At 40.8% G+C, this 26264-nt stretch overlaps 1 protein-coding gene across 3 annotated transcripts; it reads left to right on the forward strand.

Moving 5' to 3' along the window:
- The first annotated feature begins 2659 nt into the window (after window positions 1-2659).
- On the forward strand, window positions 2660-26221 carry LOC311135058 (B-cell linker protein-like). Of its 3 annotated transcripts, none has more exons than XM_084168924.1 (22): window positions 2660-2766; window positions 8640-8705; window positions 10310-10356; window positions 16278-16318; window positions 16535-16652; window positions 17255-17373; window positions 17522-17591; window positions 17784-17867; window positions 18024-18049; window positions 18160-18185; window positions 18336-18392; window positions 18476-18506; window positions 18651-18702; window positions 20378-20441; window positions 20572-20599; window positions 20700-20730; window positions 20937-21012; window positions 24156-24187; window positions 24386-24441; window positions 24638-24721; window positions 24884-25039; window positions 25156-26221. In XM_084168924.1, exons 1-22 carry the CDS (start codon window positions 2738-2740, stop codon window positions 25270-25272), a joined length of 1410 nt encoding a protein of 469 aa, XP_084025050.1. In that variant the 5' UTR covers window positions 2660-2737; the 3' UTR covers window positions 25273-26221. The 3 variants fall into 3 exon arrangements, with proteins under 3 accessions (XP_084025050.1, XP_084025051.1, XP_084025049.1); XM_084168925.1 differs by lacking the exon at window positions 2660-2766 and adding an exon at window positions 3295-3403; XM_084168923.1 differs by lacking the exon at window positions 2660-2766 and adding an exon at window positions 4391-4629.
- The last annotated feature ends 43 nt before the right edge of the window (window positions 26222-26264 follow it).

Here is a 26264-nt window from a genome sequence, read left to right on the forward strand (position 1 = left end):
TCCTTCCAGTTCTCTGCTGCCAATGACTGGAATGAACTGCAATAATCTCTGAAGCTGGAGACTCTTATCTCCCTCACTAACTTTAAGCGTCAGTTGTCAGAGCAGCTTACCGATCACTGCACCTGCACACAGCCATTCTGAAATGAGCCCATCCAACTACCTCATGCACATATTGTTATTTATTTTGCTAATTTGCACCCCAGTATCTCTATTTGCACATCATCTTTTGCACATCTATCATTCCAGTGTTAATACGAAATTTGCACACACTGTATATATATTTTCTGTTGTATTTTTGACTTTATGTTTGTTTACCCCATATGTAACTCTGTGTTGTTGTTTTTATCGCACTGCTTTGCTTTATTTTGGCCAGGTCACAGTTGTAAATGAGAACTTGTTCTCAACTGGCTTACCTGGTTAAATAAAGGTGAAATAAATAAATAAATAAAATACAAGGGGTGTAGAGCCTAACTGGCATATATAAGCAGCGCGTGAGTTTCAAGTTTGGGGAAGATAATTTTCACCATAAAAATACACCTTTATAATAAAAGCATTACATGCATAATTGCATTTGCGGTCACTTTTGATAATGCCGTTTTCCGCTAATGGAATATTCGCGCTTATAGCCTAATACCATTTGCGCATTGCTGCGCTTATAATGTGAAGAAATAGCCTAATAGTTTATCAACATTTTAAGCTAAACGCTCTGATCTGTTGCGTCAGCCACATTGCATAAAAAAGGTTTTTTGATGCTAGTGGTTGTATTAATTTGGGATCTATCGCATCCCACAACTGTCCCAGTTTTTTCTCGCACAGAATAGAATAGGTCAACTTTTGTACTACGGGGATAGTAGATTTACATAGGCTAGTGCATTTGCTGTTCGTTAGGCCTACTCATCTTGTTGGCTGACGAAAGGGAAATGTGGACAGTTCTTCCAATATCTTCAATATGCACCTCGGAATTGGATAAGGACACACACAGCTGCGCCCGGATGTGCCTGTCTTCAATTGTAGCCTGTGAGAAAGACCCGATCACGTGATGGAGAGCCATGAGAGTGAGATGCGCTTCGGATTGCGCAGCACACTCAGGGAGAAGGGCACAACGCAGCACTCCGGGCTGCAAAAGGCATGTTTTTTTTTTAGGGTGCATTACGGCCACAAAGGGGATGCCGCAGTAAAATTCGAGGCATTATCAGGTGCTTGTCAAATTGTGAATGAGAGACTATTGGAGTGTGCACAGCCTGCTCAAAAAACAGAAGCTCATGCCTTTCAAGTGACTTTTTTTTAATCATCATTAGTCTCATCATGCCTTACAATGTATTAAAAATCAAAACATATAGCCCAACGTTTGTAGAACAACTAAAGTTATATTAATAACTCTAAATTAAACTATAGGAGTACATATTTCTTTGTTAACCGCTCAACACAGAATAGCCGCATGTGCGCACTCCCTCAAATCGCTTGGAAAAATTTTATTCAGCTTTGTTCAATTGTATTCTTCATATTATAAAATTATATAAAATAATGCCACGGAATTATAAGCAAATCTTGTCTGCTAAATGAACTAGTGTAGCCCACAGCCATTTGGCATAGCCAACGTAAGGACAACTCAGAGTATGCTATTCTGTTCTTCTGAAATAGACTACATTTTCTTCATATCATGCTTCTTTAGTCCTGTCTAAAAGGTCATATCATGCTTCTTTAGACCGGCTGACAACATTTTGTGACTGCCACAGTCCTAGCACTCCCATCATGCTCTGGCAGCTTTCATGGCCACCATAACATATTTTCTCTTCTGGCGCACAGCTTCAGGATAGTCCTCGTTGAGGAAGATGTATGTTCCTCTCAAATTCTTGGCTCTTTCCAGAACAGCTACCTTGTCCTTGAACCTCACAATCTGATCTGATTATTCTGACCAATGACCCGTCATCTTTTATTTGCATATGTATCCTGCTACTGTGAAGGGGTAAGAGGGGTACGCTCTAGAGTCTAGAACATTTATTGAGGGATGTGTGTGAGTAGACATTCAGATATGTCATCGGAATTATTTCAAAGATAACATGTCACGGGACTGGAATGAAACATTTAGTAAACAAATTATGGACAAAATAAGATTGATTGTAACCTGCACCGGATCAATGTGCACAAGTAGGGCCATACAATAACGATCATTTTCAGATTAAAAGCAAGCATGCAGCAAAGGCTTTTAGCTGTTTTAGCGTCATGCTGCCATCTAGTGTAAGGTAAGAAGTGATACATTCCATAACTGGTCTCTACTATTGTATCAGCTACTCCAGTGGTTCTCAACCTTTTTTCGGTTACTGTACCACCAACTACATTTAGATCTGCCCAGAATACCCTTGAAGTACCCCTTCATGTGCATTCTACCAGTAAGCCTATGGTCTCATGAGTCTTCTTAAGTACCCCCTGTGGATAGGCCAAGTACCCCCAGGGGTCATAGTACCTCTGGTTGGGAAACACTGATCTACTCTGCTATCACAGTTATATATTACTCAACTTGTATCCACCTTCAATCAACATATTGCAGCATGTTTTGTAAAACAGAATGACAGATTGAAATGTTATTTTACAAAACCCAACATAACAACACATTCAGTTACAGTAAAGAACACAGAGATTTGAAAATGTGACAGATTTGTAAAAAACAAATGTAAATTTATATTTATCTTCTATCTTTCTGCTTCTCTTACTTTTACAGAATCTGTCTGACAGTGATATGACCAGGTTCAGCCTCATCCATCAACCGTGAGTAACCCTCTTTTCTATTTCTCTCTCTCTGTCTTCCTCTCTCGTGGTCTTCCCTCATGTGAACACAGCGGATAGCTGAGGCCTTTCAGGCAAGTACAAAGAGAGCACTGCAAAGCAGGTGTGTGTGAGACAAAGAGAGAGAGTGTGTGTGTGTGTGTGTGTGTGTGTGTGTGTGTGTGTGTGCGCGCGTGCGTGTGCGTGTGCGTGCATGTGCCTCTCACTTTGCTCCCCGAGGTAAAAATGGTCAATCTATATTAGTAGGCTGATGCATTTACTGTGAACTCTTTCCTTGTGAGTTCCAGTTTTCATGTGGTTAATCATAAACTTGTGCAATAAGGAAGCTGAATAAGCAATTGAGCCTCACACCATTGTGTTCATGATTGCCCTGCCTTGTTTCAGTGTTTCTACTGTTGTTTTATTGTTTGGTTTGTTTGATATCTGATAGAGAATCCAAACAGATGGTATATTAGGGAGCCAGAGCTCTAGAGGGAAATGTAAAACGGGCTCTCCTCCTGATCAGGATCTGTTAGGCGTGTAATAGTTACTATTCTCATTTGTTACGCTTCGTGGCTAACTAACCACAGCTCCAGAGATAGCTACTCTTCTGAATAAGCAACATGAGTCAACTGACAAGGTATGTGAAACAGAAACCGTACTTGCTTATGAGCTACAATAGTGTACTATTACACTCCTAGAAAAAAAGGGTTCCAAAATGGTTCTGCGGCTGTCCCCATAGCAGAAACCTTTTTGGTTCCAGATAGAACCCTTTTTGGTTCCAGGTAGACCTATTTTGGGTTCCATGTAGAACACTCTGAGGAAAGGTTCTACATGGAACCCAAAAGGTTTCTACCTGGAACCAAAAGGGTTCTACCTGGAACTAAACAGGGGTTCTTCAAATGGTTCTCCTATGGGGACAGCCGAATAACCCTTTTTGGTTCTTTTTTTCTAAGAGTGTAGGCTATGTCTAATTTCTGCTCATATGGGTAGGCTTGTGGCTAATGGGTAGAAGTTCAAAGAGGTCACGACCAGGTTCAAAGTCATGTTATCAAACATTTATGTTGTCTTGCCTGTTGGAACAAATGATCCCACAAACAGAAACAGAATATTGTAACAATTCAGACCCCTGAAAATAGGAATGTGAGCTTTTTTACTTTTATCATTGATAAACTAGAGTGCACTGTCAACCCATGTAATTTGCTAGTTCAAACAAATATACTGTATGTTCCAATGCAAATTGAGCCTAATACCACGTAAAAACACAGCTTGAACCCAGACTAGAACCCTTATTGAAAAATATTCCTGAATGTCCAACAGACTGAGCCTGTATATTGCACAGCAAAAGCATCAGGTAGTCGTTTTAACATTGGCTTTGGATGATGTTTTCTTAGTATTTTAGCAACCATTGTGTGTTTCCATCTCTTGGACAATTGCAGTTGGTTCACCGCAGTTCGTCAGATGTTCCTAAAGAGAAATGTCAGTAAAGGCTCCCCTCTCTGTTTACTGTGCTGGCTGGTCAGAGGATGTTCACAGCATAGGGCAATATTTATCTTTCTAATCTGCCATGTTGTTTTGTGGTGGAAATGTTATTGTGTAAATCCAAATTACACAGAAAACAGAATTGTCTTCATGACCAAACTCAAGAAGTGGAAAGGAGAAGTGATTGTTCTTGCAGAGGTGTTAGTATTTTCCCTCCGCTATGATGACATTTTAGGCAGGCAGCCAGTGTCAGTGAGTTCATTCACAACGCAAACATTGAGCTGGATAGTAGCTAGATGCAGCAGGTGGCCTCTCGGGTCAATTTACTCATTAAGATATGGATACATTTAACAAGTTCACAGCTCCTGCAAGTGTAAAACTTCGGTAAGAGATACCCATATTTGTATGCAATGTTATGTTGGGCAATGTATTTGTAACACTTGGAAAAATGTTATATTGTTAACCTTTGTAATCAGAACCAAACCAAACCTTTTTACAATTTAAATTCAGGCTATTATTCAATGATGACCTATTTCTATAGATGACATAGTGGAAACTGGCAACTAAAAAAATGCCTACTGTAAATATATAAGTATATACGCTAAGTTCCAACCAGTAATAATACTGTACATCTGTTCCATTGTTTTCTGCAATGCTCACAATAATACATTTACCAAACCATTTTTATCTGCAGCTTATTGTAGGCCACAGAAACTATACCATCCAGATTAAGTTAAACAGTAAACTGTGTTTAAGCAAAAACCATTTATTTATGATGCTCTGGTTGGCTGTTACATAAATCAAAATCTAAAGTACTAGTAATACAAAATTGAAAAGTGAGAGGGAATGTGGTAAGAGAAGACTGACTAATGTGGATGTTACTGTAATTACACGTCTCACACCTGTCTCCCTCATGCTCTCAATCTGTAATTGCATGTAGGCTACAGTGATTGAGTGAGTTTGAGTGTGTATGGGTGTGAACCTTATTCACACCTCCAAGTGCTAGCCAGCATGGAAAGTTGACTCTGAAAGACTGCAACTATGGTTTTATTCCATGTTGAAGTTTACATATTTTCAGTGTTCCGCAGCCTGCAATAGACTATGCCAGAGCCATATATTTAGACCATGCCATAATAGTATCAATATACAGTGCATTCAGAAAGTATTCAGACCCCTTGACTATTTACACATTATGTTATGTTACAGCCTTATTCTAAAATGGATTACATTACTTTTTCCCTCATCAATATACACAAAATACCCCATAATGACAAAGCAAAAACAGGTTTTTAGAAATTTTAGCAAATATTTAATTTACATAATTATTCGGACCCTTTACTCAGTACTTTGTTGAAGCAACTTTGGCAGCAATTACAGCCTCAAGTCTTCTTGGGTATGACGCTAAAAGCTTGGCACACCTGTATTTGGGGAGTTTCTCCCATTCTTCTCTGCAGATCCTCTCAAGCTCTGTCAGGTTGGATGGGGAGCGTCCCTGCACAGCTATTTTCATCTCTCTTCTCAAGCTCTGTCAGGTTGGATGGGGAGCGTCCCTGCACAGCTATTTTCAGGTCTCTCCAGAGATGTTCGATCGGGTTCAAGTCCGGGCTCTGCCTGGGCCACTCAGGGTCATTCAGAGAGTTGTCCCGAAGCCACTCCTGCGTTTTCTTGGCTGTGTGCTTAGGGTCGTTGTCCTGTTGGAAGGTGAACCTTCGCCGCAGTCTGAGGTCCTGAGTGCTCTGGAGCAGGTTTTCATCAAGGATCTCTCTGTACTTTGCTCTGTTCATCTTTCCCTCAACCCTGACTAGTCTCCCAGTACCTGCTGCTGAAAAACATCCCCACAGCATGATGCTGCCACCACCAAGCTTCACCATAGGGATGGTGCCAGATTTCCTCCAGACGTGACGCTTGGCATTCAGGCCAAAGAGTTCATTCTTGGTTTCATCAGACCAGAGAATCTTGTTTATCATGGTGTGAGAGTCCTGTAGGTGCCTTTTGGCAAACTCCAAGTGGGCGTTCATGTGCCTTTTACTGAGGAGTGGCTTCCGTCTGGCCACTCTACCATAAAGGCCTGATTGGTGGAGTGCTGCAGAGATGGTTGTACTTCTGGAAGGTTCTCCCATCTCCACAGAGGAACTTTGGAGCTCTGTCAGAGTGACCATCGGGTTCTTGGTTACCTCCCTGACCAAGGCCCCTCTCCCCCGATTGATCTAAAAAGGGTCTTGGGGGTTCAAAACGTCTTCAATGTAAGAATGATGGAGGCCATTGTGTTCTTGGAGACCTTCAATGCTGCATACATTTTTTGGTACCCTTCCCCAAATCGGTGCCTCGACACAATCCTGTCTCGGAGCTCTACGGACAATTCCTTCGACCTCATGGCTTGGTTTTTGCTCTGACATACACTGTCAACTGTGGGACCTTATATACAGTGAGGGAAGAAAGTATTTGATCCCCTGCTGATTTTGTACGTTTGCCCACTGACAAAGAAATGATCAGTCTATAATTTTAATGGTAGGTTTATTTGAACAGTGAGATACAGAATAACAACGAAAAAATACAGAAAAACGCATGTCAAAAATGTTATAAATTGATTTGCATTTTAATGAGCGAAATAAGTATTTGACCCTCTCTCAATCAGAAAGATTTCTGGCTCCCAGGTGTCTTTTATACAGGTAACGAGCTGAGATTAGGAGCACACACTTAAAGGGAGTGGTCCTAATCTCAGCTTGTTACCTGTATAAAAGACACCTGTCCACAGAAGCAATCAATCAATCAGATTCCAAACTCTCCACCATGGCCAAGACCAAAGAGCTCTCCAAGGATGTCAGGGACAAGATTGTAGACCTACACAAGGCTGGAATGGACTACAAGACCATCGCCAAGCAGCTTGTTGAGAAGGTGACAATAGTTGGTGCGATTATTCGCAAATGGAAGAAACACAAAATAACTGTCAATCTCCCTCTGCCTGGGGCTCCATGCAAGATCTCACCTCGTGAAGTTGCAATGATCATGAGAACGGTGAGGAATCAGCCCAGAACTACACAGGAGGATCTCAAGGCAGCTGGGACCATAGTCACCAAGAAAACAATTGGTAACACACTACGCCGTGAAGGACTGAAATCCTGCAGCGCCAGCAGGGTCCCCCTGCTCAAGAAAGCACATATACAGGGCCGTCTGAAGTTTGCCAATGAACATCTGAATGAAAGTGTTGTGGTCAGATGAGACCAATATCAAGCTCTTGGGCATTTTGCTTTGGGGGTGTTTTTCTGCTAAGGGGACAGGACAACTTCACCGCATCAAAGGGACGATGGACGGGGCCATGTGCCGTCATATCTTGGGTGAGAACCTCCTTCCCTCAGCCAGGGCATTGAAAATGGGTCGTGGATGGGTATTCCAGCATGACAATGACCAAAAACACACGGCCAAGGCAACAAAGGAGTGGCTCAAGAAGAAGCACATTAAGGTCCTGGAGTGGCCTAGCCAGTCTCCAGACCTTAATCCCATAGAAAATCTGTGGAGGGAGCTGAAGGTTCGAGTTGCCAAACGTCAGCCTCGAAACCTTAATGACTTGGAGAAGATCTGCAAAGAGGAGTGGAACAAAATCCCTCCTGAGATGTGTGCAAACCTGGTGGCCAACTACAAGAAACGGCTGACCTCTGTGATTGCCCACAAGGGTTTTGCCACCAAGTACTAAGTCATGTTTTGCAGAGGGGTCAAATACTTATTTCCCTCATTAAAATGCAAATCAATTTATAACATTTTTGACATGCGTTTTTCTGGATTTTTGTGTTGTTATTCTGTCTCTCACTGTTCAAATAAACCTACCATTAAAATTATAGACTGATCATGCCTTTGTCAGTGGGCAAACGTACAAAATCAGCAGGGGATCAAATACTTTTTTCCCTCACTGTAGACAGGTGTGTGCCTTTCCAAATCATGTCCAATCAATTGAATTTACCACAGGTGGACTCCAATCAAGTTGTAGAAACATCTCAAGGATGATCATTGGAAACAGGATTCACCTGAGCTCAATTTCAAGTCTCATAGCAAAGGGTCTGAATACTTATGTAAATAAGGTATTTCTGTTTTTTTGTTTTTAATACATTTGCAAAATTCTCTAAAAACCTGTTTTCGCTTTGTCATTATGTGGTATTGTGCGTAGATTGATAAGGAAAATGTTTTATTTAATCCATTTTAGAATAAGGCTGTAACGTAACAAAATATGGAAAAAGGGAAGGGGTCTGAATACTTTCCAAATGCACTGTAACATTTTGTCTAGCACGTGTTATTGTCTCCAAATGGTATTAACAGTTATGTACTGTATTACGTTTATGAACACTGTATGATTTTTGTTGAATATGATACCTTTAATGAGAAGCTTTAAACGTGTCTTCCAGCCAGCTTCAGAAGATGGTCCAGGATATCAAGAACAATGATGGCAGTATCCTAAACAGGCTGAGAAGGTCAGTTTATCAAAATAAATGTTTGACACTCCATAAACAGAGAGCACCGCTTAACACTATTCTCTGTTACCCACAAGTTCGCAAGGACACCAGTTGTGCTCATAGTTCCATACAATGAGTTATACGTTACACTGATGAGGTAGAGGTTGGCATTTATCTGAAATGCAGTATATGAGGGGAATGAGATTCCAGCATCTCTATATGTGGGAACAAGAACAGTGTGTATGGCATTGGAAATACAACTCAGTTCAGCTGAGAGTGCAGTGCGCTCACATGGTATAATTTCTTCAATGTTCTTTGTGGTGATAAGCAAGGTTATTAAAGTTTTCTAATTCGTTTTTATTTCGTTTAGTTTTTTGGATTATTTGGAATTCTGTTTAGTTTCAGTTAGTTTTCAGACCTGATTTGCTAGTTTTTATTTTGTTTTAGTTGTATATATTCGGTTTTGGTTTTAGTGTTAGGGACAGAAAGCATGCATGGGAGGCTAGGAGCCATTTGTGTTGCATAGTTCATTTTGGGGGGGGTGGGGGGAGTAATAGGTTTGGTTAAGTTTAAATTATAAAGTAAATCTCAATGTGACTTGGATTTAAAAGGAATAGCCCAGAGACAAAAAATATGGTGGAAATAAACTTGATCTCGTCCATGTTTACGCCAATCTAATGCTTTTTAACATTCGTAGCACATGTAAGAAGAATCAAACTAGCTACCAAGACGATTTTTTGCCGGTTAGCTAGCGATAGCTAGTGATAGTGATGCACAAGCCAGGCCTTTTTGAAACATAGCCATTGCCTTACCGCATTTAACTGCCAGATTCAGTAAACATCCAAAAAGCTTGAAAACCCCATTCGATTTTTGCACAAAGTTCAGAAAAATTAATAAAACTAAACATAATTCATAATGGTTTTTATTTTATTTCAGTTAGTACTTGAGTCCAAGATAACAGTTTCAGTATAGTTTTAGTTTTTCAAACAGGTTTGTTCATTATTTTATTTCAGTTACTAAATTGTTTTTTCATGATTCGTTTTAGTTTCAATTTTAGTTTACTATAGTAACCTTGGTGATAGGTGGCTATTCCTCTTTCTTCAACTGTTAGGAAAATATAAGTAGTCTCTCGATCTGAAAATAGACAAACAGAAAAACATGTGCATGGCTTTACTCTCTCTCTTTACCTCCTTGAAAAGGAGCCACTGGCACACAACTGTAAATGTAAACATGCTGTAGAACTAAAGTATTCTGTGATAGATAATGAAGAACTGACATAAGTTTCAGAATGAGCAGGTTGTGATACTACATAGAACTGGGAGGGTTACCGTTAATGTGTACAATCACTCTTCAGGCCCAAAGTTGAATGTCTAAAAATAGTCAAGCCCATTCTTGTTTCTAAACCCACTTGAGCGTGGTCCTCTGTAGCTCAGCTGGTAGAGCACGGCGCTTGTAACGCCAAGGTAATGGGTTCGATCCCCGGGACCACCCATACACAAAAATGTATGCACGCATGACTGTAAGTCGCTTTGGATAAAAGCGTCTGCTAAATGGCATATTATTTTATTATTATTATTATAAAACTTTGGCTTTTACTCCTAACTGGTCTGTCTGTACTGTAGATTTAAAAACAAGTCAGCTCCAAAAGTACCTGTAAGAGACTATCAAGGTAAGACCTTTCTTCATGTCTCACAATGTGGCCCTTGAAGTATTGAAAGTATTCACCCCCCTTGGCATTTTTGGTATTTTGTTGCCTTACAACCTGAAATTAAAATGGATTTTTTGGGGGGTTGTGTCATTTGATTTACACAACATGCCTACCACTTTGAAGATGCAAAATATTTTTTCTTGTGAAACAAACAAGAAATAAGACAAAAAAACAGAAAACTTGAGCGTGCATAACTATTCACCCCCCAAAGTCAATACTTTGTAGAGCCACCTTTTGCAGCAATTACAGCTGCAAGTATCTTGGGGGTATGTCTCTATAAGCTTGGCACATCTAGCCACTGGCATTTTTGCCCATTCTTCAAGGCAAAACTGCTCCAGCTCCTTCAAGTTGGATGGGTTCCGCTGGTGTCCAGCAATCTTTAAGTCATACCACAGATTCTCAATTGGATTGAGGTCTGGGCTTTGACTAGGCCATTCCAAGACATTTAAATGTTTCCCCTTAAACCACTCAAGTGTTGCTTTAACAGTATGCTTAGGGTCATTGTCCTGCTGGAAGGTGAACCTCCGTCCCAGTCTCAAATCTCTGGAAGACTGAAACAGGTTTCCCTCAAGAATTTCCCTGTATTTAGCGCCATCCATTATTCCTTCAATTCTGACCAGTTTCCCAGTCCCTGCCGATGAAAAACATCCCCACAGTGAAGCATGGTGGTGGCAGTATCATGCTGTGGGGATGCCACCACCATGCTTCACTGTGGGGATGGTGTTCTCGGGGTGATGAGAGGTGTTGGGTTTGCGCCAGACATAGCATTTTCCTTGATGGCCAAAAAGCTCAATTTTAGTCTCATCTGACCAGAGTACCTTCTTCCATATGTTTGGGGAGTCTCCCACATTACCTTTGGCGAACACCAAACGTGTTTGCTTATTTTTTTCTTTAAGCAATGGCTTTTTTCTGGCCACTCTTCCGTAAAGCCCAGCTCTGTGGAGTGTACGGCTTAAAGTCCTGTAGACAGATACTCCAATCTCCGCTGTGGAGCTTTGCAACTCCTTCAGGGTTATCTTTGGTCTCTTTGTTGCCTCTCTGATTAAAGCCCTCCTTGCCTGGTCCGTGTGTTTTGGTGGGTGGCCCTCTCTTGGCAGGTTTGTTGTGGTGCCATATTATTTCAATTATTTAATAATGGATTTAATGGTGCTCCGTAGGATGTTTAAAGTTTCTGATATTTTTTTATAACCCAACCCTGATCTGTACTTCTCCACAACTTTGTCCCTGACCTGTTTGGAGAGCTCCTTGGTCTTCATGGTGCCGCTTGCTTGGTGGTGCCCCTTGCTTAGTGGTGTTGCAGGTGTATATACAGTCAGGTCCATAAATATTTGGACATTGACCAAGTTATTATTATTTTAGCTGTCTACCACAGCATATTGGAGTTGAAATTAAATAATGAATATGAGCTGAATGTGCAGACTTTCAGCTTTAATATGAGGGTATTTACATCCAAATCGGGTGAACGGTGTAGGAATTACAAGACTTTTTATATGTGGTTCCCCCCTTTTTAAGGGACCAAAAGTAATTGGACAATTGGCTGCTCAGCTGTTCCATGGCCAGGTGTGTGCTATTCCCTAATTAGTTAATTTACAAGTAAGCAGATAAAAGGTCTAGAGTTGATTTCAAGTGTGGCATTTGCATTTGGAATCTGTTGCTGTTAACCCTCAATATGAAGTCCGAGAGCTTTCACTGCCAGTGAAGCAAGCCATCATTAAGCTAAATAATCAAAACAAACCCATCAGAGAGATAGCAAAAACATTAGGTGTGGCCAAATCAACTATTTGGTACATTCTTAAAAAGAAAGAACACACTGGTGAGCTCAGGAACACCAAAAGTCCCGGAAGACTATGCAAAACAACTGTGGTGGATGACAGAATAATGATTTCCCTGGTGAAGAAAAGCCCCTTCACAACAGTTGGCCAGATCAAGAACAACCTCCGGGAGGTAGGCGTATCTGTGTCAAAGTCAACAATCAAGAGAAGACTTACAGAGGGTTTACCACAAGATGAAAACCATTGGTAAGCCTCAAAAACAGGAAGACCAGATTAGAGTTTGCCAAAAAACATCTAAAAAACCCTGTACGGTTCTGGAACCACATCCTATGGACAGATGAGACAAAGATCAACTTGTACCAGAATGATGGGAAGAGAAGAGTATTGAGAAAGACATTTGAAAGACATTCCGGAGACATTTGAAACCCCACCTCTTTAAGGAATACCTGGGATAGGATAAAGGAATCCTTCTACCCCCCCCCCCCCCCCAATTTTAAAGTGGTTATCCCACTGGCTATAGGGTGAACGCACCAATTTGTGAGTCGCTCTGGCTAAGAGCGTCTGCTAAATGACGTTAATGTGCCCTTGAGCAAGGCACTTAACCCTAATTGCTCCTGTAAGTCGCTCTGGATAAGAGCGTCTGCTAAATGACTAAAATGTAAATGTAAATGAGAAAGGAAGGAACTGCTCATCATCTGAAGCATACCACCTCATCTGTGAAGCATGGTGGAGGTATTGTTATGTCGTGGGCATGTATGGCTGCCAATGGAACGGGTTCTCTTGTATTTATTGATGATGTGACTGCTGACAAAAGCAGCAGGATGAATTCTGAAGTGTTTAGGGCTATATTATCTGCTCAGATTCAGCCAAATGCTTCAAAACTCATTGGACGGCACTTGACAGTGCAGATGGACAATGACCCGAAGCAGACTGCGAAAGCAACCAAATATTTTTTAAGGCAAAGAAGTGGAATGTTCTGCAATGGTCAAGTCAATCATCTGACCTCAAATCAAATCAAATTTTATTGGCCACATGCGCCGAATACAACAGGTGCAGACATTACAGTGAAATGCTTACTACAGCCCTTAACCAACAGTGCATTTATTTTTAATAAAAAAGTAGAATAAAACAAAAAATTGTTGAGAAAAAAAGAGCAGAAGTAAAATACAATAACAGTAGGGAGGCTATACATACAGGGGGGTACCGGTGCAGAGTCAATGTGCGGGGGCACCGGCTAGTTGAGGTAGTTGAAGTAATATGTACATGTGGGGAGAGTTAAAGTGACTATGCATAAATAATTAACAGAGTAAGCATAAAAAGATGGGGGTGGGGGGCGGGGGCAGTGCAAATAGTCTGGGTATCCATGATTAGCTGTTCAGGAGTCTTATTGCTTGGGGTAGAAGCTATTGAGAAGTCTTTTGGACCTAGACTTGGCACTCCGGTACCGCTTGCCTTGCGGTAGCAGAGAGAACAGTCTATGACTAGGGTGACCTGAATCCAATTGAGCATGCATTTCACTTGCTGAAGGCAAAACTGAAGGCAAAACCCCCCAAGAACAAGCAGGAACTGAAGACAGCTGCAGTAAAGGCCTGGCAGAGCATCACCAGGGAAGAAACCCAACATCTGGTGATGTCAATGGGTTCCAGACTTCAGACAGTCATTGACTGCAAAGGATTTCCAACCAAGTATTAACACTCACAACTGAATTTATGATTATGTTAGTTTGTCCAATTACTTTTGAGCCCCTAAAATTAGGGAACTATGTATAAAAATGGTTGTAATTCCTACATGGTTCATACAAGAATTTTGACAAAAATTAAAGATGAAAGTTTACACTTAAAGCACATCTTGATTGTTTCCTTTCAAATCCATTGTGGTGGCGTACAGAGCCAAAATTATGCAAATTGTGTCACTGTCCAAATACTTATGGACCTGACTGTATACTGAGATCATGTGACAGATCGTGTGACACTTAGATTGCACACAGGTGGACTTTATTTAACTAATTATGTGACTTCTGAAGGTAATTGGTTGCACCAGATCTTATTTAGGGGCTTCATAGCAAAGTGGGTGAATACATATGCACGCACCACTTTTCTGTTATTTATTTATTTGAATTTTTTTAAACAAGTTATTTTTTTCATTTCACTTTACCAATTTGGACTATTTTGTGTATGTCCATTACATGAAATCCAAATAAAAATCCATTTCAATTACAGGTTGTAATGCAACAAAATAGGAAAAATGCTAAGGGGGACGAATACTTTTGCAAGGCACTGTATATAAGAACAAATAAATAATTATATATATATATATACAGTGGGGAGAACAAATATTTGATACACTGCTGATTTTGCAGGTTTTCATACTTACAAAGCATGTAGAGGTCTGTAAGTTTTATCATAGGTACACTTGAACTGTGAGAGACGGAATCTAAAACAAAAATACAGAAAATCACATTGTATGATTTTTAAGTAATTAATTTCCATTTTTATGCATGACATAAGTATTTGATACATCAGAAAAGCAGAACATAATATTTGGTACAGAAACCTTTGTTTGCAATTACAGAGATCATACGTTTCCTGTAGATCTTGACCAGGTTTGCACACACTGCAGCAGGGATTTTGGCCCACTCCTCCATACAGACCTTCTCCAGATCCTTCAGGTTTCGGGGCTGTCGCTGGGCAATACAGACTTTCAGCTCCCTCCAAAGATTTTCTATTGGGTTCATGTCTGGAGACTGGCTAGGCCACTCCAGGACCTTGAGATGCTTCTTACGGAGCCACTCCTTAGTTGCCCTGGTTGTGTGTTTCGGGTCGTGGTCATGATGGAAGACCCAGCCACGACCCATCTTCAATGCTCTTACTGAGGGAAGGAGGTTGTTGGCCAAGATCTCGCGATACATAGCCCCATCCATCCTCCCCTCAATACGGTGCAGTCGTCCTGTCCCCTTTGCAGAAAAGCATCCCCAAAGAATGATGTTTCCACCTCCATGCTTCACGGTTGGGATGGTGTTCTTGGGGTTGTACTCATCCTTCTTCTTCCTCCAAACACGGCGAGTGGAGTTTAGACCAAAAAGCTCTATTTCTGTCTCATCAGACCACATGACCTTCTCCCATTCCTCCTCTGGATCATCCAGATGGTCATTGGCAAACTTCAGACGGGCCTGGACATGCGCTGGCTTGAGCAGGGGGACCTTGCGTGCGCTGCAGGATTTTAATCCATGACGGCGTAGTGTGTTACTAATGGTTTTCTTTGAGACTGTGGACCCAGCTCTCTTCAGGTCATTGACCAGGTCCTGCTGTGTAGTTCTGGGCTGATCCCTCACCTTCTTCATGATCATTGATGCCCCACGAGGTGAGATCTTGCATGGAGCCCCAGACCGAGGGTGATTGACCGTCATCTTGAACTTCTTCCATTTTCTAATAATTGCGCCAACAGTTGTTGCCTTCTCACCAAGCTGCTTGCCTATTGTCCTGTAGCCCATCCCAGCCTTGTGCAGGTCTACAATTTTATCCCTGATGTCCTTACACAGCTCTCTGGTCTTGGCCATTGTGGAGAGGTTGGAGTCTGTTTGATTGAGTGTGTGGACAGGTGTCTTTTATACAGGTAACGAGTTCAAACAGGTGCAGTTAATACAGGTAATGAGTGGAGAACAGGAGGGCTTCTTAAAGAAAAACTAACAGGTCTGTGAGAGCCGGAATTCTTACTGGTTGGTAGGTGATCAAATACTTAAGTCATGCAATAAAATGCAAATTATTTACTTAAAAATCATACAATGTGATTTTCAGGATTTTTGTTTTAGATTCCGTCTCTCACAGTTGAAGTGTACCTATGATAAAAATTACAGTCCTCTACATGCTTTGTAAGTAGGAAAACCTGCAAAATCGGCAGTGTATCAAATACTTGTTCTCCCCACTGTATACATATATATATATTTAATAGTGACAGTAGTTTGTTTTTGGGGACAGTGGTCATTAATATTTTCGCAGCAATATGTTCAAAATATGATTTCAGAAGCTATGATGCATGTCTTTCCAATACTGTAATTTCCAATGACTTTGCATCTCATATTGTGGGGCCCTTATTTTATATTTATCTTTACAGGTGATGACGTGGACTGCGAACAGTGGTCTGAAAATGAGTTTGTGAGTTCAATCCACATGCTTTATTGATTCTAAAACACTACAATATTATAGAAATGCTTCTAAAATAAACTTGCATCTGACATTGCTTTCCACAGTAATTTCACTAATGTCAGCAGCTGTTCAGTGTTTACATTTTACATTACATTTACATTTACATTTTAGTCATTCACACAAAGCTGTTGGTCTGAGTATCTTAACGATTTCATGATGTTACAGGAGAGTGACACTTATGAGGACCCTCAAGAGGAGAAGGATGACAGCTATGAGTCTCCTCCCAGTCAGAGAGTCTTCACCTCCACCTCGTCTGTCTCCTTTCCCAGGGGGGACTACGTAGGTGAGAACTCTTCCACTCTACCACACACACACACGTACGCATCCATGCAGGCATGCACACACGCAGGCACTCGCACACACACACAACCACACAAAGCTACTACTACTCTCTCTCACACACACACACACACACACACACACACACACTCACACACACACATACACACACACACACACACAGTACACACACAGTACACACACACACACACACACAAAATGACCCATCATGCAGCCATGCATGCCAAGCTTCTAGTTAACAAATTAAAGAATGCCATGTCTGGCTATTCAAGACTACTCTATCCTCTGTCTACATGTATCTATTTCATGGAGAATCTGTGTTTAGTTCATGTTAGGAGGACTACTGTATATAAACCACATATTTTGACATGCTTGCATGCATGAAGGAAATAAGCTTTTGGAGCTTTTGGCTGATAAGCTTTTGGAGCGACCGCTTGAAATGACGTGGAAACAACGTTGATTCAACCAGTGTGTGCCCAGTGGGTAGTCAGTGGACCGTGACAGACACAGAGCGCCGCAATGATGGCGTGTTGTAGCGTTATGCAAATACTGATGTCCTGTTTCTGCTTTTGCTTCTATTTCTAGACAGCTGCCGCAGCAGGCCAAACCATCCACCCAGGAAGCCCATCTGGCCTCCAAAGACCACCAAACCATCCCCGTCACCATCACTGTCCCCCAAACCCAACCAGCAGGACTATGATGAAGTAATGTGCAGTTAGGCAAAACAAGAATGATTCTAGTTGCTTTCTGTTTTCATGACAGTATGATATCTGTCATACCTTCATGACAGCATATTGACAGATTATTTGCCTCATACTTTTTCATTACACATTGTGTGATCATTGTCTTTAGGAAGACTACGTCAACCCAGAAAGTGACGATGAAGGCAACTATATAAACCCCACAGAGGAATCGCCTGCTAGTAAGCTATCCCAATAAATGAATCAGACACTGGAAATAAGACCAATATCTACAGTACACTATGTGCCTCAATTATATTATCTTCAACAAACAGGTGCCATGAAACATTGTATCTGTTGCCAATCACTGTCAGACAAACCTTACCAAGACACCTTAATGTCAACATACAATACACATGTAAACTTCCCTTCAGACCGTCCGATGCATGGAAGAGGCAAACCAGTAATGAGCAGACCTTCAATGTCCAAGACTGTGCCAGAGTGCTCAAATGGCCTAGGTATGTAACTGCATCTCACCAGGGGCACTCAACATATGGAATTGATTGGGGGGATTGATTGAATTTCAACAGATTTCAACACATTACATTTATTGTGCTTAGTGTGCCGGACTGGGTTAGAATTTTGAGGCTTAGCCTTTTTGTTTTGTTTTTCAGATGTGTATGAAGTTCCTGACATGGAGGTGGGTTTGATAACCAATGGCTAATACATTACAATTAATAGCATAGTAAATTACTATGCAATGACTTTAGGATTATGCTTGAGGTGTCCCATTTTCTCTTTTATCTAAAGGAAAACTCTCCTCCCCCAGTGAGCAGGTCAGTTCTGGTTCAGGGATGGTAGCACTTTTCAGACCGGCTCAAATGGGATCAACATTTCCCCTGACGGAAATACAGTATCTAAATATCTATCCATTGGAAAAGATACAAAAATGACAGCTTTTTTCTCACATATGTTTTTTTTTACAGACCTTCCACACTCCTCAGATTCCCTACACAGAGTTTGCCCCCTAGAGCCAGCCCAAGGTGCTAACAATGAAGGAAACTGACATTAATAATTAACTGACATTAATAACATTAATAATTAATATGTTCTCTTCTCTCTCTAGAATGCACATAAAGACATTTCATCCCATCCCAGTAAGTGCTACTGTACCAAAGAGACTCTGGACTTTGTACCTGACCCCAAATACTTTATTTGATGCGATAGTAATAGAACAGTAAAGATTGGATATTATCAGCACGGGAATCACTTATTTATTAAAAAGTATTATTGTCATCCAGGTCCAGGAGCCCATAGATGATGATGAATATGAAGTCTGCAATCCAGATGAAAGTATGTATTCATCCATATTACCACCATCAGCCAAATGACTAAACCGTTGAACATTAATGTGGCAATAATACATTCTAAAAGAATACAGACAACTATTAACAAAGACCATTGTTCCATATCCTCAAAATATTTGATGTACTATATTGGTAGTTATTTCAACTGGCTAATTATTCCATCTAGTGGATTGCCAAATGCAAAGCAAAAATGCAACAATAAGTTGCATGGACTCACTTTGTGTGCAATAATAGTGTTTAGCATTATTTTTGAATGACTACCACATCTCTGTACCTCACACATACAATTATATGTAAAGTCCCTCAGTCGAGCAGTGAATTTTAAACACAGATTTAACCACAAAGACCAGGGATGTTTTCAAATGCCTCGCAAAGAAGGGCATATATTGGTAGATGGGTAATTAAACAAAAGCAGACATTGAATATCCCTTTGAGCATGGTGACGTTATTAATTACACTTTGGATGGTCTACCAATACACCCAGTCACTACAAAGATACAGGCGTCCTTCCTAACTCAGTTGCCGGAGAGGAAGGAACCGCTCAGGGATTGCACCATGAGGCCAATGGTGACTTTAAAACAGTTACAAAGTTTAATGGCTGTGATAAGAGAAACCTTAGAATGGATCAAGAGCAATGTAGTTGCTTACAATACTAACCTAAATGACAGTGACAAAAAGGAAGCCTGTACAGAATTAAAATATTCCTAAACATGCATCCTGTTTGCAATAAGGCACTAAAGTAAAACTGCAAAAAATGTGGCAAAGAAATGAACTTTATGTCCTGAATACAAAGCGTTATGTTTGGGGCAAATCCAACACAACGCATCACTGTGTACCAACTCTTCATATTTTCAAGCATGGTGGTGGCTGCATCATGTTATGGGTATGCTTGTCATCGGCAAGGACTAGGGAGTTTTTTAGGATAAATCACAGGCAAAATCCTAAAGAAGAACCTGCTTCAGTCTGCTTTCCAGCAGACACTGGGAGACAAATTCACCTTTCAGCAGGACAATAACCTAAGACACAAGGCCAAATATGCACTGGAGTTGCTTACCAAGACAACATTGAATGTTCCTGAGTGGCCTAGTTACAGTTTTGACATAAATCGGCTTGAAAATCTATGGCAAGACTTGAAAATGGCTGTCTAGCAATAATCAACAACCAACTTGACAGAGCTTGAAGAGTAAATTAAATTATAATGTGCAAATACTGTACAATCCAGGTGTGCAAAGCTCTTAGAGACGTACCCAGAAAGACTCACAGCTGTAATCCCTGCCAAAGGTGATTCTAACATGTATTGACTCAGGGGGTTGAATATATATGTAATGAAGTTATATTCGTATTTTATTTTTCATATATTTTTAAATAAATGTTATAATTTTTCTTCCATTTTGACATTACAGAGTATTTTGTGTAGATCGTTGACAAAAAATGACAATTTAATCCATTTTAATCCCACTTTGTAACACATCGAAATGTGGAAAAAGTCAAGTGGTGTGAATACTTTCTGAAGGCACTGTACATGAGACACAACACAACATACATAACAATGAATGGAAGTTAAAACAGTGTAAAGAGCATAAAATAACTTAACATTGTGTTACTTAACAGAACTTACTTTATATGTGTGAATTTACTGTATGTCATCTCTGTTCTCCTAGGTGGCAGTACAAAGTCAGCGGAGAAACCACTGCCCGCACTTCCCAAAACAATACCCAGAGAGACGTACGTGTCACTCACTAAAATCATATATAATTTATTTTCTGTTCATTGCTGACTGCTCGTTCACTTAGAAGAGCACCGGAAAAGTCTGGTTTCAGGGATTACTTAACTCACATAATCCTCTCTATTTTAGGAAGCCATTGAAGCCATCTTTTAGGCCGGTAGGGGAACCTCTAAAATATATTTTTGGGAAAAAACAAAGTGTGAAATTCTAAATTCTATGGGGAATGGTGCAGGATGATCATGTTTGTCTTTTTTCAGAGGCCAGATTTTGCATCCAGGGAAAATGAAGGTAGTTACCTATTCCTAAACTGATTTGATTTCATAATATTTTATGCATATGAAATGCATTACAGTACATAGCGCACACAATGAAATAAATGACATGTCTGTAAATTGCTGTAAGTTGTTAAATCCAGAAAGTGTTTATGCAGTCATCCACTTGCATAATAGTAGACTACTGTAACACACTCTCTTGCTATGTCTGCTTTTCCACAGGCCCAGCACTGCCCACGAGGCACATTACCCAGAAACTCACGGCCACACCCCAGCCCTCTGAATACAAACGTGCCAAGTAAGAAACATCATGACTTCATAAGAAATATCTCTATTTTGCACCATGCACATACAGTGGGGAAAAAAAGTATTTAGTCAGCCACCAATTGTGCAAGTTCTCCCACTTAAAAAGATGAGAGAGGCCTGTAATTTTCATCATAGGTACACGTCAACTATGACAGACAAATTGAGAAAAAAAAATCCAGAAAATCACATTGTAGGATTTTTAATGAATTTATTTGCAAATTATGGTGGAAAATAAGTATTTGGTCACCTACAAACAAGCAAGATTTCTGGCTCTCACAGACCTGTAACTTCTTCTTTAAGAGGCTCCTCTGTCCTCCACTTGTTACCTGTATTAATGGCACCTGTTTGAACTTGTTATCAGTATAAAAGACACCTGTTCACAACCTCAAACAGTCACACTCCAAACTCCACTATGGCGAAGACCAAAGAGCTGTCAAAGGACACCAGAAACAAAATTGTAGACCTGCACCAGGCTGGGAAGACTGAATCTGCAATAGGTAAGCAGCTTGGTTTGAAGAAATCAACTGTGGGAGCAATTATTAGGAAATGGAAGACATACAAGACCACTGATAATCTCCCTCGATCTGGGGCTCCACGCAAGATCTCGCCCCGTGGGGTCAAAATGATCACAAGAACGGTGAGCAAAAATCCCAGAACCACACGGGGGGACCTAGTGAATGACCTGCAGAGAGCTGGGACCAAAGTAACAAAGCCTACCATCAGTAACACACTACGCCGCCAGGGCCTCAAATCCTGCAGTGCAAGACGTGTCCCCCTGCTTAAGCCAGTACATGTCCAGGCCCGTCTGAAGTTTGCTAGAGTGCATTTGGATGATCCAGAAGAGGATTGGGAGAATGTCATATGAAACCAAAATATAACTTTTTGGTAAAAACTCAACTCGTCGTGTTTGGAGGACAAAGAATGCTGAGTTGCATCCAAAGAACACCATACCTACTGTGAAGCATGGGGGTGGAAACATCATGCTTTGGGGCTGTTTTTCTGCAAAGGGACCAGGACGACTGATCCGTGTAAAGGAAAGAATGAATGGGGCCATGTATCGTGAGATTTTGAGTGAAAACCTCCTTCCGTCAGCAAGGGCATTGAAGATGAAACGTGGCTGGTTCTTTCAGCATGACAATGATCCCAAACACACCGCCCGGGCAACGAAGGAGTGGCTTCGTACGAAGCATTTCAAGGTCCTGGAGTGGCCTAGCCAGTCTCCAGATCTCAACCCCATAGAAAATCTTTGGAGGGAGTTGAAAGTCTGTGTTGCCCAGCGACAGCCCCAAAACAGCACTGCTCTAGAGGAGATCTGCATGGAGGAATGGGCCAAAATACCAGCAACAGTGTGTGACAACCTTGTGAAGACTTACAGAAAACATTTGACCTGTGTCATTGCCAACAAAGGGTATATAACAAACTATTGAGAAACTTTTGTTATTGAGCAAATACTTATTTTTCACCATAATTTGCAAATAAATTCATAAAAAATCCTACAATGTGATTTTCTGGATTTTTTTTCCTCATTTTGTCTGTCCTAGTTGACTTGTACCTATGATGAAAATTACAGGGCTCTCTCATCTTTTTAAGTGGGAGAACTTGCACAATTGGTGGCTGACTAAATACTTTTTTTTCCCCACTGTACAATGCTATGAAAAAGTATTTGCCCCCTTTCTAATTTTCTCTACTTTTGCATATTTGTGATACTGAATGTTATCAGATCTTCAACCAAAACCTAATATTAGATAAAGGGAACATAAGTGAACAAATAACACAACAATTACATATTTATTTCATAAACAAAGTTATGCAACACCCAATTCCCCTGTGTGAAAAAGTAATTGCCCCCCACTCAATAACTGGTTGCCCCACCTTTAGCTGCAATGACTCCAACCAAATGCTTCCTGTAGTTGTTGATCAGTCTCTCACGTCGCTGTGGAGGAATTTTGGCCCACTCTTCCATGCAGAACTGCTTTAACTCAGTGACGTGCTCGTTTCAAGTCCTGCCACAACATCTCAATTGGGATTAGGTCTGGACTTTGACTAGGCCATTCCAAAATTTCCGAATTTTTTTATTTTTTTTTAGCAATTTTCATGTATGATGTTCTTACTGTGGAATGCAGTGTTTGGTTTTCGGCAGGCATAATGGGACCCATCTCGTCCAAGAAGTTGACTCAAGTTTGCCAAAAAGCACCTGGATGATCATCAAGACTCTTGGAAGAACGTTCTATGACAGATGATTCAAAAGTATAACTTTTTGGACGACATGGTTCCAGTAATGCCTTGCGAAAACCAAACTCTGCATTCCACAGTAAGAACATCATACCAAAGGTCAAGCATGGTCGTGGTGGTGTGATGGTTTGGGGATGCTTTGCTGCCTCAGGACCTGGATGACGCCTTAATAGAAGGAACCATGAATTCTGCTCTGTATCAGAGAATTCTACAGGAGAATGTCAGACCATCCGTCTGTGAGCTGAAGCTGAAGCGCAGCTGGGTCATGCAGCAAGACAATGATCCAAAACACACAATCAAGTCTACATGAAAATTGCTAAAAAACAACAAATTTGACGTTTTGGAATGGCCTAGTCAAAGTCCAGACCTAATCCCAATTGAGATGTTGTGGCAGGACTTGAAACGAGCAGTTCATGCTTGAAAACCCACACGTCACTGAGTTAAAGCAGTTCTGCATGGCAGAGTGGCCCAAAATTCCTCCACAGCGACGTGAGAGACTGATCAACAACTACAGGAAGCATTTGGTTGGAGTCATTGCAGCTAAAGGTGGGACAACCAGTTATTGAGTGTAAGGGGGCAATTACTTTTTCACACAGGGGAATTGGGTGTTGCATAACTTTGTTTATGAAATAAATATGTAATTGTTGTGTTATTTGTTCACTTATGTTCCCTTTATCTAATATTAGGTTTTAGTTGAAGATCTGATAACATTCAGTATCACAAATATGCAAAAGTAGAGAAAATTAGAAAGGGGGCAAATACTTTTTCATAGCACTGTATCTCTTTATAGCCTGGTCCCAGATCTGTGTGTACTGTCTTGCAGAGTTAGCAAAACTGCACAAACCGACATGGGTCAAGACCAATATAAATTCTCCTGGAATGTTCTTATTTTCTCTACTGCAGGATTCCTCTGCCACAGATGTTTACCTCTCACAGTAAGTACAGGTCTGAGAGACTTGTGTCTCATATTGATTATAAATTATATGTGAATGGCCACAGGCAGATGACCATAACCTTGACCCTGACAGTGACACAACACAGCAAATATTTATTCTGTAAATGGATTCTGCTGTGTCCATACAAACGAAATGTTTATTTTGTTTTTTTGTTATTTACTGTTTTCTAATTCCCAGAACCTGACAGAGGAACTGTACCCACAGCTGAAAACGGGTTAACAGACACTGAAGAGGTGATAAAGACCTGACCAAAATTTCACTATTTTATGTATAACATACTATGATGTAGCTCAAAATACTGGTTATGACATGCACAATGCATGGATGAATACACTATTAAAGTTTGTGAAAATTGCAAAGGATATAAGCGCCACATGGACTTGGCTTTAAACACACTTTCTTGTTTCTGTATTTTTGTGGTTGTTGTAGGGGACAGATGTCTTGAAGAAACCCTGGTATGCCAGCACCTGTGATCGTAAGACAGCTGAGGATGCTTTGGTTCGCTCAAATAAGGCGAGTCTCACTCACCGGAATACGGACAATTAAACATACTCTTATTATAATCACAGTCTTAAGATAAACTTGCATTTTTTTATAAACGAAATCATGGGGTTAGGATAAAAATTAGACTTTGATTGCTCCAGCTAACTGTACTGTGTATATCCTTTGTTTCAGGATGGGTCATTCCTAATAAGGAAGAGCTCTGGTCAGGACACACAGCAGCCATACACTTTAGTGGTGTATTACAACAGTAGAGTCTACAACATCCCAGTGCGCTACATCCAAGCATCGCAGCGATACGCTCTTGGAAGGGAGAAGAAAGGAGAGGAGGTAGACAGAATCTCATCATGCTCTATGGGCTACAAAACACGTTTCTGATATCAATGTAATATTGATGGCCTGATTGCTAACCTATAGGCCTGACACCTCTTATTGTATTCCCTCAGCATTTCACCAGTGTTTCCAACATCATTGAGAACCATCAGAGGAACCCCCTGGTACTGATTGACAGCCAGAGTAACACCAAAGACTCTACCAAACTGTGCTATGCTGTGAAACCTTAGGCCTCGCTAAACCCTAACTAGTCCTATGGACCATCAGGGGTTTAAGGTTCGGACTTGCAGTCACATCCCAAATCAGTGCGTCTAGTGTAAGACCTGTGTGCAAGTCAACAGGCAATTTGATGCTGCTCTCAGTCTGATATTATAGACCATCTGTTCAGGGTTTGTGAGAAACAGTTGGATTAGTCTAGTTACATTCACCAGCCATGGCTATTCAAGCAAGACCAGAATGAAATTGACTTACTGTAATGTGCTAGTCTCTCTAGACAGACAGGTTGCTTCTGGCAATGTACCAATGCTCCAGCTTAACACGTCTGTACGTAATATAACGTCAGTTTGGCATAGAGGGACTACATCACTGCCTTCTCCGCCTGTTGCCCACATCCCCCGGACACAAAATAGTAGCTATCAAGACGAAGATCACAGAGGTTATTTTTAATGAGTGCGTTTCGTAAGTGGCTGGTTTGCATCAACTACCTTCACTAAAACCACTGCAAAGGTTTTGCCTGCAAACTTTGTATCGTGATTTGATGGGAGAGGTGTCTGTCTGAAGAGGACCCTCCTGGAACCATTTTTTCCCCCTTTTTGAAGTTACTAAGTCAGTCCGTCATGATTCCCAGACCCTAGTCACTGCTGTTGCCTAGGGTCGGGTTTCCGAGAATGGTACTGTGCCAATTCAGTAAAATAGTTAATGTGTGTACATTTTCAAACTTGTGTTGAACATTTTGCATTCTATGGGGTCTTTCCACCAAGCATGGCCCCTCAGACAGTGCCATTATGTATTCTTAAAGAATAAAATCTTGTAGAAATATTATAACTAGAAAGTAACTACAGTAAGTATGAATGGTGTACGATGCTGGAAAGCAACACCAGTTGAACAAAGAAATGTATGCAACATTGCGTTTTATACTTTATTCTTTAGTTGTGTTCAATAAACTCAAAATTATTGGTATACCTTTCTTAATTGTGCTACTTGACTTACATACATATACATA

The sequence above is a fragment of the Coregonus lavaretus genome (assembly GCF_964263955.1).
Source record: "Coregonus lavaretus genome assembly, chromosome: 1".
Classification (NCBI taxonomy): domain Eukaryota; kingdom Metazoa; phylum Chordata; class Actinopteri; order Salmoniformes; family Salmonidae; genus Coregonus; species Coregonus lavaretus.